An 18,858-nucleotide genomic window follows, 5' to 3' on the forward strand; every position below is an offset into this window, starting at 1 on the left:
AAAGGTTAAAAAAAAGTAATGGGTTTGTGCTACTATGCTGCCCTCTGCTGGAGAACCTGTATAAATACAGGGTAAGTATTCGTGGAGAAGATCTTATAAAAAGCTAGTGACCCAAAAGGGAGGAAATTTTCCTTTTAGTCCAGATTCATGTGAGCATAAGAGGTACATTTACATATGACCATGGGTCTACTACTGACCCAAACTCGCAGCATCATAGATCCCTAGGGTGCTGTCAGCATACAGGTCAGTAGACTCATGGTAGGACAGAAACATCTGACATTGACCATACAGTTTTCAAGCAGCTTTTAGTCAGGCAAGGGCTACACGGTGACACTGGTCGCAGCCAGGATCGCTGAGCATCGGTGATCCCATAGAGATGAAAGGGATCGCTGCGGCAGTCGCAAGAAATCCAACACAGCTGGCCCAGGGGTCATAGAAACATAGAATGTGTCGGCAGATAAGAACCATTTGGCCCATCTAGTCTGCCCAATATATCTGAATCCTATGAATAGTCCCTGGCCCTATCTTATATGAAGGATAGCCTTATGCCTATCCCATGCATGCTTAAACTCCTTCACTGTATTTGCCGCTACCACTTCTGCAGGAAGGCTATTCCACGCATCCACTACTCTCTCAGTAAAGTAATACTTCCTTATATTACTTTTAAACCTTTGCCCCTCTAATTTAAAACTGTGTTCTCTTGTGGTAGTTTTTCTTCTTTTAAATATGCTCTCCTCCTTTACCGAGTTGATTCCCTTTATGTATTTAAAAGTTTCTATCATATCCCCTCGGTCTCTTCTTTCTTCCAAGCTATACATGTTAAGGTCCTTTAACCTTTCCTGGTAAGTTTTATCCTGCAATCCATGTACTAGTTTAGTAGCTCTTCTCTGAACTCTCTCTAGAGTATCTATATCCTTCTGGAGATATGGTCTCCAGTACTGAGCACAATACTCCAAGTGAGGTCTCACCAGTGTTCTGTACAGCGGCATAAGCACTTCACTCTTTCTACTGCTTATACCTCTCCCTATACATCCAAGCATTCTGCTAGCATTTCGTGCTGCTTTATTACATTGTCTTCCCACCTTTAAGTCTTCTGAAATAATTACTCCTAAATCCCTTTCCTCAGATACTGAGGTCAGGACTGTGTCAAATATTCTATATTCTGCCCTTGGGTTTTTACGCCCCAGGTGCATTATCTTGCACTTATCCACATTAAATTTCAGTTGCCAGAGTTCTGACCATTCTTCTAGTTTTCCTAAATCCTTTTCCATTTGGCGTTTCCCTCCAGGAACATGAACCCTGTTACATATCTTTGTGTCATCAGCAAAAAGACAAACCTTACCATCGAGGCCTTCTGCAATATCACTTATGAAGATATTAAACAAAATTGGTCCCAGTACAGATCCCTGTGGAATCCCACTGGTAACATGACCTTGTTTTGAATGTTCTCCATTGACTACAACCCTCTGTTGTCTGTCACTCAGCCACTGCCTAATCCACTCAACAATATGGGAGTCCATGCTCAATGACTGCAGTTTATTGATAAGTCTTCTATGTGGGACAGTGTCAAAAGCCTTACTAAAATCTAGATATGCGATGTCTACTGCACCTCCACCGTCTATTATTTTAGTCACCCAGTCAAAAAAATCTATAAGATTTGTTTGACATGATCTCCCTGAAGTAAACCCATGCTGTTTTTCATCTTGCAATCCATGGGATTTTAGATGTTCCACAATCCTATCCTTTAATAGGGTTTCCATTAATTTGCCTACTATTGATGTCAGACTCACCGGTCTATAGTTGCTCGATTCCTCCTTACTACCTTTCTTGTGAATGGGCACGACATTTGCCAATTTCCAATCTTCCGGGACGACTCCTGTTACTAATGATTGGTTAAATAAATCTGTTAACGGTTTTGCCAGCTCACCACTAAGCTCTTTTAATAATTTTGGGTGTATCTCATCAGGCCCCTGTGACTTATTTGTCTTCACTTTAGACAGCAAACTTAGAACATCTTCCTCTGTAAAGACACATGCATCAAACGATTTAATAGTCATCCTTTCTAGTGGAGGTCCTTCTCCTTCTTTTGTAAAAACTGAACAGAAGTATTCATTCAGGCAGTCGGCTAGCCCTTTATTCTCTTCTACATACCTTCCGTCCTTTATTTTTAATTTAGTTATTCCTTGTTTTAATTTCCTTTTTTCATTTATATATCTGAAGAATGTCTTATCCCCTTTTTTCATAGACTGAGCTAGTTTTTCTTCTGCCTGAGCTTTAGAAGTTCTTATAACTTGCTTGGCCTCTTTCTGCCTAATCTTGTAGATTTCCTTATCTTCATTGCTCTGGGTTTTTTTATAAGTCGCGCGACCAGTGTCGTTGTGTAGCCCTTGCCTAAGGCTACTTTCACACTTGCGTTGTTAATTACAGTATTGAGATCCGGCAATAAATCTCAATACTGGATTTAACCGGATACGTTTTGATTTTGCACATCAGGATGCTTCCCTTCCGTCAGGATGTGGTTGTGTGAAATCAAAATGGAAAAAAACACATTGAAAGTCAACGGGTGATGGATCAATTTTTTTTAGGCTCCTAAAAAAACTGATCCGTCTCTATTGACTTACATTGTTTTTAGTGCTGGAGACGTTTTTTGGGGCGTTTTTTATGACTGGACACAAAACCGCAGCTTCCGTCGGTTTTGTGTCCGGTCACAAAATGGAATGCTGCCGGAATGGAAGACCTCCTGATGCATCATGAACGTATCTCTTTCCATTCAGAATGCATAAAGAACGTTTTTGCTGGTATTAAGATCCTCTGTCGGATCTCAATATCGGAAAACAAGAACGCAAGTGTGAAAGAAGCCTAAGGAGTGGAGCTAAAAAATGCATCATAGGCTGCATGTGTGAATCCAGCCCCAGACCGTTTTCTGAGGAGCACATTCATTACTAATGAGTGTCCTGGCATATCCTCAGAATAGACCATCCATGTCAGATAAGGCCTCATGCATACGACCCTACCCTGTGTACTTTGTAGTCCTCAAACCACGGATCCGCAAAAAAACAGATACGGACTGTGTGCATCCCGCTTTTTCAATAAAACTGCCAAAAACAGACAAGAATAGCACATGTTCTAGAATTTGCACAAGGCCACATGGATGCGGACATCACACAAATGACGTCCGTGTGCTGTTCGCATTTTTTGCACACCCATAGAAATGAATGGGCCCCTGTGTGATCACTTGAATGGGACTGAGCTGCAAATAGGTGACCCATGAGTGTGATGTCACTGGCCTATGAAGAGGCCACATACCTCACCGAGCGCCATGGACTTTTCTAAAAGCTGATTGGCGAGGATGCCAGGAGCAAGACCCCTACCAACCAGATATTGCTGACCTAGGACCATAATTAATTATACCATACACCAGGGAACTCGCATAGGTTATACCGGAAATCTGCACCAGCTCCCCCTTGCTGTATTACATTTCCGTTTTGGAGCAGTTTTATTGTGAAAAATTATCAATAGACATCATGCACACAGCAAAGCGATATGCACAGACCTGTACGGCATCGAATTGGGTCCATATTAGACCCGTAGGCACTCCATTTACTGGCTCAGAGCTCATGCACACGGCCGCCTATCGGCCGTTCTGTGCATTGGAGACCGCAATTTGCGGTCCCCAATGCATGGGCAAAATCCATGCGGATTCATCAGACGGATCCGGACCCATTCAACTTGAATGGGTCCGTGGTCCATCCGCACTGCAAAAAAGTAGTGCACGCCCTATTTTCTTGTGGTATGGAGAGAAACCCCACGGAAGCACTCCATAGTGTTTCCGTGGAGTTTCGTGAGTCCGTTCCGCAGTGACCTTCCGGATTGCAGGGCACAGCGGGGCAAAGGCCGTGTGCTTGAGCCCTTATGGTGTCTCTGTGGCCCATGCTTCTAGGGAGGAATAATTCAGTTATAAGGCTAAGGCCTCATGCACACGACCGTGTGCTGGCCATGCCCATGCTGCGGACTGCAAATTGCGGTCTGTACAGCACAGGCACCAACTGTGTGCCCGCCGTCTGTGAATGTGGAACCATCCACTTGAATGAGGTCAGCGATCCGTGATACGGTGTGCACATGGCAGGTGCCCATATATTGCAGACCTACTGTTTGGTCGTGTGCATGAGGCCTTATGTTGACGCACGCCATGGTATTTGTGAGAAAAGAAAAACTCTCCTTGTTCCTGTATAAAACTGAAAACATACAAAGGTGCAGAATTTTATGGAACATGAGTTTTCTTCTGTTAAATTCCATACGAATTCCACCACAAAAGAAAAATATAATGGCAGCCATATTTTGTCTCAGAATACAATGGAACTGTACAGCTATGTGCATGAGCCTGAAAGGCGTATTTGCATGAACCATTTATTGGAGAGTTTTTGCCATGTTTCAAGTTTTTTGGAATCTTTATAAAAAGCAGCACAGTTTTGCCACAAAACGTGTAGCTAAAAAGCACGATAAGCCGGCAAAAAAAAAAATTTCAGTAAATAGGCGCTCACAGAATAATAATATCGGTTTGAATAACTTACTTAAAGGGGTTGTCCACTTTGGAAAAATCCTACTTGTTAGGCCTCATGCACACGACCGTTGTGTTTTGCGGTCCTCAAATTGCGGATCCACAAAACACGGATGGCGTCTGTGTGCGTTCTGCAATTTGCGGAATGGTGCGGACAGCCATTAATATAACGGACAAGAATAGGACAGGTTATATTTTTTAGCGGCCCCATTGAAGTGAAGGGGTCCGCATCAAAGCCGCAAATACTGCCGCTCGGTTGTGGACCAAAACAACGTTTGTGTGCATGAGGCCTTAGGAGGGTCACTTGCCAAAAGCTGATCACAAAATGCCTCCTCCTTCTGGGACCTCCAGTGATCACCTGTAATCTATGGAAAAACCTGGGAGTAAGTTTTGCGGCAGCGCCACCACTGGAAAAACTAAGCATTAGGCTACATGCGCATGAACGTGGTTTGGTGCCGCATTTTTTGCGGGTCGGGTGTGGGCCCATTAACTTCAATGGGGCCACAAAATATGCGGACAGCACTCCGTGTGCTGTCCGCATCCGTTCTCCATTTTGCAGTCAAGGATAGGCATTGTTACAATGAATCCACAAAAAAATGGATTCCATACGGACGTCATGTTTTTTTTGCAGATCCACAAAACACATACGGTCGTGTGCATGTAGCCTTACACCAGTGGTTCTCAACCTTTCTAAAGCCGTGACCCCCTAATACAGTTCCTCATGTTGTGGTGACCCCCAACCATTACATTTTTTTCCTTGCTACGTCATAACTAATTTTGCTACTGGTATGAATTGTAATGTAAATATCTGATATGCAGGATGTATTCATTCATAACCACAGAACTTTAGCATAAATACAAAATATTTGTAAACCAAATAAATTACTTTAAAACAAATACCCCCTAAAAAATAAATCAGTGGTGCGCACAGCACCCCTCAAATAACTCCGTGGTGCTCACAGTAACCCCCCCCCCCCCCCAAAAGAAAATAAATAATAAATCAGTGGTGCTCAGGGTATCCCTCAAATAAATAAATCAGTGGTGCTTCAAGTCCCCCCCAAATAAATAAATCAGAAGTGCTCAGGGTCCCCCAAATAAATCAGCGGTGCTTCAGGTCCCCCCCAAATAAATAAATCAGCGGTGCTTCAGGTCCCCCCCAAATAAATAAATCAATGGTGCTCAGGGTCCCCCAAATAAATCAGCGGTGCTTCATGTCCCCCCAAATAAATTAAGCCTTGCTCAGCCAAATAATTAAAATAAAATTAGCTAGGCTCAATTAAATCATTGGTGGCAGTGGTGCTCAGCGGCGGTGTCATTAACGAAAAAACTCGGACCTTAGCAGACAGGCGTCCCAACTTACCCGTCCAGACGTCAGGCTCCTTCAAGCACAGGCAGTGATAGGACATCACTTCCTGTGCGCGAGGATAAGGGGCCGCTGCCATTGTGCGGGCGACCCACAATAGGAAGCCTCAGGCGACCCCCCCGGAAAGGGCCGATCGACCCCTAGGTTGAGAACTGCTGCCTTACACAGTACTAATTCAGATCAATGGGTTGTTTGTCTAATGCAGGACAGGTCAGGTCCTCCAGAAGGTAAAGACGCTCTTTGGCAATTCATAAAAGATGGTGGAAAAGTAAAGGCCTGGAGTTAAATTCTGCTCTCGAAAAATGAAAGCTGTGCTGTGATTGGTTGCTACGGGCATGAAAAAAAGTCAGTTTTCTTCTAGACAGTTTCCATGAATCTGCAGCTTTTGTGGTTGGTTTGAACCTGTACACAAAGGGGCAAGTTTAAAGGGGTTATCCAACCCCTAGAATGCCCCCCAAATTGCCGGGCACCTCATACAGGTTATACTTACACCGCTCCCCGACACCTGCATTGCTCCTGATGCCTGCACGGCCACCGCTGCATCTCCTCGTTGCGCGGATCAAAACATCCAGCGACAGGGTCAGGGCAGCCAATCGCAGGACACAACAGGAATGAAGTCCGCTCCGGCCCCATTCGCTATAATGGGGGCGGGCTGGAGGTCCGGCCACAGTACAGCAAACATACCGAGAGGTGGCCTGAATAAAACTACGACATATCGTGGTTTTATTCCGGCTGCCTCTTGCCGTGCTGCGGCCGGACCTCCAGCCCGCCCCCATTATAGCGAATGGGGCCGGAGCGGACTACTGGCTGCACTGTGCACTAGCACGGATCCGGCAGGCTGTTCCCTCGCTGGAACACCCTCCTGGCGAAGGCTGCCGTTAGTGTGAAACTAGCCTAGAGTCCAGGGTGAAGGATTTTATGATTGCTTAGTTGAAAAAAAATGTAAACGCTGATTAAATAATTTAACTTTCCCAACAATTTGGTGAACAGCTGTAATAATACCTTTTACCACTAGATGGCAGTGCACTTTAGTCATTTGAAGAAAAAAAAAAAAGTTGCAATATTAGCAAGGACCACTAGAAGTCAATGTAAATGAAGTTTAGAATCAGTGCGATAAAATCCTGACGCGTTCCCAGTTGTTAAGGTGCAGTTTTGATAGGAGGAGTAATGTACTGATGTCTTCTGCTAAACATGATTTTTTTGTCTATAACAGTATCTGATTTCGTAACATCATTGATTTCTTTTGCGCTTTTATGTTATACTTAGTTCAGGAGAAAAAGATGAAAAGAGCATTTTTTTTTGTAATTTTGGCATAAACGTTGACCCCAGCAGACCCTGAAGCCCTGTTGTAATGTATTCTTTATGCTATAACATACTACATATAATATGCCATGTAAAAAGTGAACGCTCCATTTGATGTACAAATTGAAGGACAATGATCTGAATTCAGTACTTTGCTCCAGCCTTTTTATCTTAAAGGGGTTGTCCAGGACTCCAATATGGATGACCTTTCCTCGCCAACTTCTGATTTGTTGGGTCTGACTCCAGGTACCCCTGCCGATCGGCTATTTGAACAGGCCATGGAACTCGTGGCTGTGGGCCTGGGCTGCAATACCAAGCACAGGGATTATACAAGGTACAGCACTGTGCTTGGTATGCTGTGAGGAGACCCTCAACCAGGTGACGGTGCACCCACTCTACACTGTAACACACCCGCTGGTCAGTTAGTAGACGCTGCTTTATTATCCCAGGTGTAAGGTAATTCATTGCTAAAATCAATAACAAAGTTAACTCTGTACACATTTCAACACCCTTCGGCCTCATGCACATGGCCGTTGCCCGCATTGCAGCCTGCAATTCCGGACTTGTTTTTAGTTTTTGCGGTGCTGACTGATCACAGACCCATTCAAAGTTGAATAGGTCTGGATCCGTCTGTGGTAGCCACACGGATGGTGCCCGTGCGTTGGGGACTGCAAATTACAGTCCCCAATGCACAGAACGGCCGGGCAAGAGACCTGCTACCATTAGTCGGCTTCATTTACTTTCTTTCAGTCTTTTTTCCGTAAAGGATTCCGTAAATTTAATGGTGACTCAGTCTAATTTATATGTGCAGCCCTTTTTATTCAAAACCTCATGTCATTATTTGCTATGGGACTCTAGTCTCTGACATCGCTATTGCTCTTCGCCATGCTATGTAGTGGTTTGCCGGCGGCAGATTGTTATTAGACACCACGATCTGCCGCCTGGAAACTATACATTTTTAACATGTCAAAAGATTTTGATTGCCCGATTATTGAGCGATCGGCAGCAGTATCAGGCGGCATGCACACAGGCCTTTCTGCGGCCGTTCCGTGCATTGGGGACCCCAATGCACTGGCAACATCCGTGCAGCGGGCCGGACCCATTTAACTTGAATGGGTCCGTGGTCTGTCCGCACCGCAAAAAAAAAAAAATTAACATATTTATTTGCGGTGCGGAACAACGGAAAGAAACACCACAGAAGCACTCCGTAGTGTTTCCGATGTTCAGTATCTCTGGAATTGCAGACCCATTCAAGTGAATGGGTCCGCATCCGTTATGCGTGGTGCACGCGGCCGGCAGCCGTGGATTACCGATGCACCGTTTGCGGCCGTGTGCATGAGGCATTACACTGCAAGATAATCGCTAAAGAGTGTTCATACGAACGCTTGTTAGCAATCATCTGCCGAAAAAACCTGCAGGTGTAATACATACTTTACAGATCATTGATAATAATGATATAATGGTATTAACCCGTAGATTACCAGATAGGAGAGACATGCAAAGACGACACAGATGCCGCCAAGCTCCCCCAACACAGGGAACCCTGTAATGTCGTCACTGACGCCCCCCTTAATGTGGAAGCAGCGCTTTTGTGTTTGGGAGCATACTGCTCAGTGTGCAACATATGGCTTCAATACAAAATGCAACTAAACAGTAATCACGTTTTAGATCAAACTTCTTCACAAAAATACGCAAGCAACTTTCATTATCTGACCATCATTTGGGAACTGGGGGCAATCAAACAGAAAAGGAAAAAGGTTTTTTTTCAGAGAAAACAAACACATAAAACAGAACAAACTGAAAACATCCAGAATCCTAAGACAATCATTAGGAAGTCCCCATTGCAAATGATCATTTACACTTTCCCTGGCTCGGTAACCCAGTGCAGAAGACTTCCAGGACAGGCCGCTAGCCGCGCTGAGGGTCCAAGGGCGACTGTTGCTGAACTCCTTGGGATGTGAAATTTCTGAAATCCCATGAGCGGGTTACCACTTCTGACTGTTTGATTGAGACTTGAGGTTTCATTAAACAAGCAGTTATCCTCCAGTGATTGCAGTTTTTCTTCTTTTGGGGTTACAGGTGGAGAGTGATCTGCAGAAGAAAGAAAAATCTAATTCTTCACAATTTGAATATTAAGTAATCCATACTAGCCCACATTCCCCTCCAGAAAACCGCATGTCATGATCCTTTAGGCTGGTTTACAAGTATGTATATGAGAACCCTGATGTGCTTTTATGTATTTAGTGGTCCTCACCACAACAAAAGTTTCTTTTTTAACTGCTGAAAATCAATTGTGTTCAACAAATCATGGGCAAGGACACAGATCCTGTAGTTTAACCCCATAAGGTCTGGCCTACTTTGGGCCTTCTGGTTAAGTTATTTGTTTAGTTTCATCATTACCAAGTTCAAAGAGCCATAACTGGGTAACACTGACATGGAAAAGGACCTAGGAATTTTAGTGAACAGCAAACTAAGCTGTAGAAAGCAGTTCTGGGCTCCTGTGAACAAGGCAGACATAGCAGAGCTGGAGAGGGTTCAGAGGAGGGAAACTAAAGTAATAACTGGAATGGGGGGACTACAGTACCCTGAAAGATAATCAACATTAGGGTTATTCACTTTAGAGAAAAGACGACTGAGGGGAGATCTAATTACTATGTATAAATATATCAGGGGTCAGTACAGAGATCTATCCCATCATCTATTTATCCCCAGGACTGTGACGAGGGGACATCCTCTGCGTCTGGAGGAAAGAAGGTTTGTACACAAACATAGAAGAGGATTCTTTACGGTAAGAGCAGTGAGACTATGGAACGCTCTGCCTGAGGAGGTGGTGATGGTGAGTTCACTAAAAGAGTTCAAGAGGGGCCTGGATGTATTTCTGGAGTGTAATAATATTACAGGCTATAGCTACTAGAGAGGGGTCGTTGATCCAGGGAGTTATTCTGATTGCCTGATTGGAGTCGGGAAGGAATTTTTTTCCCCTTAGGTGGGGAACAGGTTTTTTTTTTTTGGCTTCCTTTGGATCAACTTGTAGGATAACAGGCTGAACTGGATGGACAGAGGTCTTTTTTCAGCCTTATAAACTAGGTTACTTAAATTTTTTTTTGTCTAAGGGTACTTTCACACTAGCGTTTTTCTTTTCCACCACTGAGTTCCGTTCTAGGAGCTCATTACCGGAAAAGAACTGATCAGGTATATCCCCATGCATTCGGAATGGAGAGCAATCCGTTCAGGATGCATCAGGATGTCTTCAGTTCAGTCTTTTTGACTGTTCAGGAAGGAGATAATACCACAGCATGCTACGGTTTTTATCTCCGGCCCAAAAAACGGAACACTTGCCTAAATGCCAGATCCGTCATTTTTTTCCATAGGAATCCATTAAAAATACAGCAATGCCGGATCCGTCCTTCCAGTCTGCGCATGCGCAGACTGGTAAAAAAAATAAATAGATGGATCTGTTCTTGCAATGCATTTGTGAGACGGATCCGCATCCTGATCAGTCTACAAATGATGTCCATTTGCAGATTGCCTGATCCGGCAGGCAGTTCCGGCGACGCAACTGTGAAAGTACCCTAAGAGGTTTCGATGGCTGAGATCAGATTGTTCTCTGATCCTGGCCAGTACCGCTGTCAATCACCTCTGGGCTTGCCATGTTGATTGCGGCTGCACAGCTTCTGTGCCCATGCAATCCTCCTGATGTATCTGCATATCACAAAGCTCCTTTAGGCAAGGCACTCTATGATGTACATGTATGTTGTGGAGCACCAACAGATTTATACACGAAAAGTGCCTGCAAAGTAGGCAATAGTGTCCCCCCAAATTAACAGAGCAGCAGGTTGGACATGTACACTGCCACATCATTCTATGAGAGTTTCAGAAATAGCTGAGCGCTGTGCTTGGCTGTCTCAGGAACTCCCATGGAGATAGATGGAGCAGCAGTACACTTGCCCAATCTGCCGCTCCATTAATTTTGGGGGGAACCCGTTCTCTTGATCAGAGGGGATCCAAGTGGTAGGAACCCCGTCAATCTAATACTCCCTTAGATGCGGACAAGAATATAACATGCTCTATTTTTTGGCGGAGCACTGTGTGCTGTCCGCATCTTTTCAGTCCCCATTGAAAATGAATGGGTCCGCACCAGTTCCGCATAATTAAGGAACGGATCCGGACCCAAAGTGTGGACGTCTGAATGGAGCCTTATCCTGTGGATATGGAATAACTTCTCACAACCAGAATATCCCTTCTAAAGGGAAAAGGTTGCCAGCTTTATGTAGCACCAAACATTCCAATAATATAGCAATAGTAGGGAATTCATCAAATTACCGAGTCCATTATCACCAAAATCTAAACAACTGAAGCATGGTGACATCAGCATATCCACGTGTCCAGGCTTATTTCACATGGTCACAAAATCCACTGAAGTCTCAATATGACGCAGGAATACTGAGTCAGACACAGAGATAAATGCGACAACCACACAATATGCTCAAAATTACAAAATCATAATCTTTATTTGAAATCAATGAATTAAAAACAGTACACCATGATTAAAAAGGGGTCTTTTAAAAAGAAAAGCGGGGCCTGACGGCACATGGAGTGAGACGTGCGTCTCAGGAGCTCCGGCCAAAATCCTGATCTTCAGCATGTCTCAGCTGCCAGCATCGCCGCTTTACACAAATTAAAGATACCTCTAACAGAGCAGAGGTGCGGATCAACTACCCCAACCACCCACATGCCGAAAAAAGGTAAAACCCCGCTGAAAACAGAGCGGGAGGTGCGGGTTCAACATGGTGCCGGGGAGGAGGACGACGGAAGTACGCCGGCAGCAGCAGCGCGCCAGAAGATAGCGGCGCGGCTTGAGAGGTTCGAGCATAAATCCGAAAAGACCATGCAGGAGAGGTGGGGAGGTTCAGAGGGGGCACACTCAGCCTCAGAGGATAATGACTATGAAAATTCCTCAGACGAGGAACAACAAGACCAGAGGCCACAGATAGCTTCAAGAAAGCACAATAACAAAGACCATAAAGAGCAGAGTCAGGGGGATGAAAATGTAGAGCCAACCCTGAAAGATGTAATGGCAGCAATAGCAAGCTGCAATTCCACACTCAAGAGCCTGAATCTACAATTTGGGAGCCTTAAAGAGGTCATTTCTATAATACGCCATGATTTACATAAAGTAGCGGAGCGCACTACTGAGGTGGAGCGCAGGGTATCCGAATTAGAGGATGGCACCAAACCGCTTCAGAAAGCTGCCAAAATAACTGCAAAAGATATAGCGGTACTATATGCCAAAGCAAATGATGGTGTGCATTTTAGGTTGTGTGTCAGAATTGGGAACAGAAAACATGCTTAAGGTGGCTATAGGCCGCTTGCTATATGTGGCTAGGAAATTGATAGCTCTACATTACATTCAGGCTGACCATTACATTCAGGCTGAGAATTATACTCTACGACATATTTTAGATGTATGCTGTGTTTATTCTTTGGGACATGTATTTAAACTAATAAAAACGATCTGATAAAAAAAGGGGGGGGGGGGGGAAGCCATATCCACACAGAATAGAAGCTACAATGGGGCAACATGATCAAAAGCAAATCATCATGGCCTGCTGTTTTTAATCTATTGATTTAAAATAAAGATTATGGATTTTGTAATTTTAAGTATATTGTGTGGTCGAATATTGATCGATCGGTGTGTTTGGCGGTATAACACAACGCCACTACAATGTGATTGGTGTACTAAGCCCATTGAGTTTAGGTGTAATATTGAATCAGAAGCAAACGAAGACTATGGTACAGTAATACTTCTATTTTTTCACTGCAGAATAATGTAAGATTGAGAGTACCTGAACATGCTAAATTCTGCAATTTATTAGATATAACCGTTTAAATGTGCATAACCCACCGACATGACCCTGTATGCAGATGAAGGAAGGGCAGCATCCAGGGAGACCCTTAGCACTGGGAAAACTAAGTGACTGTGCATGCAGGCATGAGCTCTGGGGATCCGGACAGTGGGGCTGAGCTGATCAGTCTGTGATGGTTGCATAATGCCACACAGATAGTACAAGTGGGGAGGTGTGCCCTTGATGGTAACATAGTAACATATGTACAGTCGTGGCCAAAAGTTTTGAGAATGACACAAATATTAGTTTTCACAAAGTTTGCTGCTAAACTGCTTTTAGATCTTTGTTTCAGTTGTTTCTGTGATGTAGTGAAATATAATTACACGCACTTCATACGTTTCAAAGGCTTTTATCGACAATTACTTGACATTTATGCAAAGAGTCAGTATTTGCAGTGTTGGCCCTTCTTTTTCAGGACCTCTGCAATTCGACTGGTCCCTGATGTTTTTTTGGGAGAGAAGTGGCTTCTTTGCTGCCCTTCTTGACACCAGGCCATCTTCCAAAAGTCTTCGCCTCACTGTGCGTGCAGATGCGCTCACACCTGCCTGCTGCCATTCCTGAGCAAGCTCTGCACTGGTGGAACTCCGATCCAGCAGCTGAATCCTCTTTAGGAGACGATCCTGGCGCTTGCTGGACTTTCTTGGACGCCCTGAAGCCTTCTTAACAAGAATTGAACCTCTTTCCTTGAAGTTCTTGATGATCCTATAAATTGTTGATTGAGGTGCAATCTTAGTAGCCACAATATCCTTGCCTGTAAAGCCATTTTTATGCAACGCAATGATGGCTGCACGCGTTTCTTTGCAGGTCACCATGGTTAACAATAGAAGAACAATGATTTCAAGCATCACCCTCCTTTTAACAGGTCAAGTCTGCCATTTTAACCACATCAGCCTGACATAATGATCTCCAGCCTTGTGCTCGTCAACATTCTCACCTGAATTAATAAGACGATTACTGAAATGATCTCAGCAGGTCCTTTAATGACAGCAATGAAATGCAGTGGAAAGTTTTTTTGGGGATTAAGTTAATTTTCATGGCAAAGAAGGACTATGCAATTCATCTGATCACTCTTCATAACATTCTGGAGTATATGCAAATTGCTATTATAAAAACAACTTTTCCAATTTCAAATATTTATGTAATTCTCAAAACTTTTGGCCACGACTGTACATGAGGCCGGAAAAAAGACAATTTGTCCATCCAGTTCGGCCTGTTATCCTGCAAGTTGATCCAGAGAAAGGCAAAAAAAAAAAAACTGTGAGGTAGAAGTCAATTTTCCCCACTTTAGGGGAATAAAAAATTCCTTCCCGACTCCAATCAGGCAATCAGGATAGCTCCCTGGATCAAATACCCCTCTCTAGTAGCTATAGCCTGTGATATTATTACGCTCCAGAAATACATCCAGGCCCCTCTTGATTCCTTTATTGTACTCACCATCACCACCTCCTCAGGCAGAGAGCTTCCATAGTCTCACTGCTCTTACCATAAAGAATCATTTTCTATGTTTGTGTACCAACCTTCTTTCCTCCAGACGCACAGGATGTCCCCTTGTCACTGTCACAGTCATAGTAACATAGTACATAAGGCCGAAAAAAGACATTTGTCCATCCAGTTCGGCCTGTCATCCTGCAAGTTGATCCAGAGGAAGGCAAAAAAAAAACTGTGAGGTAGAAGCCAATTTTCCTCACTTTAGGGGAATAAAAAATTCCTTCCTGACTCCAATCAGGCAATCAGAATAAATCCCTGGATCAGTCCTGGGGATAAATAGATGATGGGATAGATCTCTGTACTGACCCCTGATATATTTATACATAGTAATTAGATCTCCTCTCAGTCGTCTTTTTTCTAAAGTGAATAACCCTAATGTTGATAATCTTTCAGGGTACTGCAGTTGCCCCATTCCAGTTATTACTTTAGTTGCCCTCTTCTGGACCCTCTCCAGCTCTGCTATGTCTGCCTTGTTTACAGGAGCCCAGACCTGTATACAGTACTCCATGTGTGGTGTGACTAGGAAGAACTAACCTACTATTGGTTCTGTTGGAGCATGCACCCTGCAGGGCTTTGGATGACGCGTATGCGTAATAGGAGGAAGCGGCGTGCAAAATGGACATAGCCATCACATGGTCGTGTGAATGCGGCATTAGGGTACAGCCACCATGTTAGGTCTCCAGAGCCAGGTTTGAGATCCAAAACAAGTGACGTAAAAATTAAAATAAAAATAAAATAAAAGATTAGATGTCCTATCTGCCAGTTATATGTCCTCTCTATTTTTGATCTACTCCTGATTTTGGCTTCCAAAACTGCATCAGGAAAACTGACCATGTGGTCGTACCCTTAGGGTTATTTTAGTTAGAATGGGGTACAAGGGACCTCTGTTCTCAAAATCATCTATCCAATGGATAGGGCATAACTCGTTCTTACCCTTCCCTTTAAGGCTTGAGGTATTCTGTGGTCTACAGCATGTTTCACCATGTTTTTCCATCTAAGTAGTAAAAGGTAAGTCAAAACTATTGTTCTAGCAGTTCAGTTGCTGGTACACAGCAGACAGTGTGCAAACAAGGGCTGCGGGGTCATACAATTATAGCCAGAGTTACAAACATCCAAAATGACAGTGTGATCCTCTCAAAGAAGGGGGGCAATATAAGGAAGGGACATAAAAGAACTTAAAACCTGGAGCAGAAAGATCTGTTCTTCAACAGATCAAAGAGGTGATCTTTTGGAGATGTCTCATGGTACATTATTTCAGGTTTTACCGTGAAGATCTTTAGTAGTCTGAGCAGTCTTCTCAAACTCATCCCAGTTCCTTGGTGGAGACTGAAGAATGGACGACTTCTCCAATGTGTTTTTAGACTCAATTAGAGAGATATAAAATTCCTCCAGAGGTTGAGAGACTTGTTCTCCATGAGATCTTCTCTTAAAAACATTTGTTTGCTATAAAAAGTAAAAACTGCAGTTCAGTGAACAGTTTAGATCATAAAAAAGACCACATTAGTAGATACTAACCTCAACATTGGGTTTCTTCTCTTGTTTGCCTAGATTATTTGAAGATGATTTTAAAGCATCATTAAGAGATGTGGTGCTGCTGCCAGACAAAGACCACTTCTCATCCCATATATCTTCACCCACAGGAAAGGCTTCTAAGTAGGGTAACTCAGGTTCAGGCTCCTCTTTCACCTATATATACATGAGTACATAGCTATAACCATGTCTTCTTACTTATGGTAAGTGTATAGCAGGCAGTGTATTTGAAAATGTGTTTCCAACCATTGCAATGTAAAGATGACAACGGGCACAAGATTATCTGCATGTGTAGACGGCCAATATTACAGCCAGACCAGGGGTAGCATTTCACCTTTTATATAACAAGCAAGTTCTGTACTTTCTGTGTGTCAAACACCTTCACATTTCTTTTCCACAGTTTTTAACCGCATGTCAAAAAAACACCATTAATTTCAAATGCTTTTCGAAGTGTTTTTTTTTATTTTAATTTTTTTACAATTATTGCTGGTGAAGTCTGGGCTTTTTGGGCAATTTCTCAAATCCTATAGCAAAAACTATGCATATGACACCATATTCAGAACATGCTGTGTTTTACAAAAAAAATTGATTTTTGTGAACTCACTCGTAGAATCTCTTTCTCGCTTAGTTCACTGGGGGACACAGGACCGTGGGTATAGCTGCTTGCTGCCACTAGGAGGCGACACTAGGTTGAAAGTGATGATGCCTCCCCTGCCAGCTATACCCCCTCCAGCCTGGAGAGAGCATATCAGTTTGTGCCCAAGCAATAGGAGTAGGAGAAAAAAAACAAAAAAAAAAACACATACGGTAAACAACCAATAACTGACCAATGCCAGTCGGACCGAACCAGAACTGAGGACCAAACTGGCCCAGCAACCGCCATCATTTGCGGCAAACAGAAATCACTGGGTGGGAGCTGTGTCCCCCCAATGAACTAAGCGAGAAAAAGATTTTACAGGTGAGTTCACAAAAATCTTGTTTTCTCGCTCGTATCATTGGGGGACACAGGACCGTGGGACGTCCTAAAGCAGTCCACGGGGAGCAGTCCACGCCCATGGAGAAAACTCCCTCGAGGGTGCGTAATCCACTGCCGCCTGCAAGACCTTGCTGCCCGGAGCAGCATCCGCCGATGGCCTAGGAAGGCACCCGGTAAAACTTGGTGAAACTGTGCCCGGAGGACCAAGACACTGCCTTCTACAACTGGAAAGCTGATGCATGGAGATGAACCCGAGAAGCGCCGACCACTGGTCGGTTGGGCCATAACTCCGATGGGCGGTGCCTTGCCCCGGGAGTGGAATGCCCGAGCAACTGTCAAACAGATCTACCTGGAAAACATCCCTTTGGAAGCCGCCCAGCTTTGACAAGGACCTCCAGGAAAAAACTGGTAAAGTCCGTACGGCGGTAAGCGCTAGTTATGGACAAGCAAACCTCAGAGGCCAAATCACATGGCTGATGGAGCGCTCGCTCTCTATAATGCGAGGGAGAAAAATAAGGGAAACCCATGTCTGATGACGTAGAAGGCGGAGACTACCTTCTGCAAAGAAAGAAGATACTGGGCGGAGCACTGCCTTATGTTCATGACAAAAGAAAAATGTACGTACAAGAAGACGCTATCAACTCCGAAAAACTCGGATGATCCCGCCACCCGGAATGCCGCCTTCCCAGAAATAAAAGGGAGAAGACGACGTCCCAGAGGGAGGACCTGTTCCTCACTGAAACGCCAAATGACCCACGGGTCGTTTGGACGAAGCCGGCTCCTGGCCGCAACTGTGGAAGCAGAACCAAAATCCAGAGAACGCCCCCTAGGAAGCAGTAAATTGGTAGACCAATGCCCCTAGAGCCGTAGAGGCTTGTGGTGAGACTTCTAGCGAGAGAAGCTGCTTGAGAAACCACATAGAAAAAAAAAACCAAAAAAAAAAAAACGCCTGAGCCAGGCATGCCCTACTGCAGGCCAAAGAACCAATACCTCGGAGAAAGGTAGAATTAAAGCCGATGTGGGCATCACCAGTGATGGGAAGCCCCAGTCAGTGACCATATATTGACAATGTGGCAACCCTGCCTGGAAGGGCAGATAAGTAGGACCAAGATGAGAGAAATACTCTTGCCGGGTGGAGTGCGATTACGACGTGGTCATGTGGAAAAAACTGAGATGGGATTCCAGAGCCATACAACCCATGGCTACTGGTCAGCTAGACAGAAGGGGAAGGTGGTCAGCCATCCAGCTCGAGGAGGGACAGAAAAGAAAAGGGTGTTCCGTTCCAGGAACGAAACCCCTACCAACGGTGGCAAGGCGTGACAGACACCCGCTCTGCCCAGCGTGGGGAGACTCGTAGTCCACCCCCAGAATGAGCAGTGAGAGGAATGACCACCATCGGCTTGAGGTGACGTAGATAGTTATTCATATCTGAAGAGAGGTAGCACCGATGGCGTCATGGCATCAACTATTAGCACCCAAGTCCCGCTTATAACGGCAATCTAGTGGTAGACGAGTGCCGCAGGGACTAATGCTACCCAGGAGAGCACACCCGAAGGTAGGTGTTGATCAGCTATGGCAATTACGCCATCGCAAAGACTGAGTAGACGACAGAAGGACAACAGTTGTCAGAGCAACGGCCAATTATTGGTAGTGTAAAACAGTAAGAGGCCAGGGCTAAAGCCCATTCCCATCTGAGACTGGCGCTAGTGGTAATGCAATACTCCGCCTGAGGAGG

At 44.4% G+C, this 18,858-nt stretch overlaps 1 protein-coding gene across 1 annotated transcript in view; it reads right to left on the reverse strand.

Moving 5' to 3' along the window:
• Nucleotides 1–9,078: 9,078 nt before the first annotated feature.
• The window catches only part of TDRD5 (tudor domain containing 5), a 53,382-nt gene continuing 43,602 nt past the window's right edge, over nucleotides 9,079–18,858 (reverse strand). The window contains exons 13-15 of the mRNA XM_044275217.1: nucleotides 16,133–16,303; nucleotides 15,883–16,060; nucleotides 9,079–9,314 (exon numbers count right to left, since the gene is read on the reverse strand). Of these exons, the coding sequence (XP_044131152.1) occupies nucleotides 9,079–9,314; nucleotides 15,883–16,060; nucleotides 16,133–16,303 (585 nt within the window). The remainder of the gene's footprint in view (nucleotides 9,315–15,882; nucleotides 16,061–16,132; nucleotides 16,304–18,858) is intronic.

This window comes from Bufo gargarizans, unplaced genomic scaffold (assembly GCF_014858855.1).
Source record: "Bufo gargarizans isolate SCDJY-AF-19 unplaced genomic scaffold, ASM1485885v1 original_scaffold_976_pilon, whole genome shotgun sequence".
Lineage (NCBI taxonomy): Eukaryota > Metazoa > Chordata > Amphibia > Anura > Bufonidae > Bufo > Bufo gargarizans.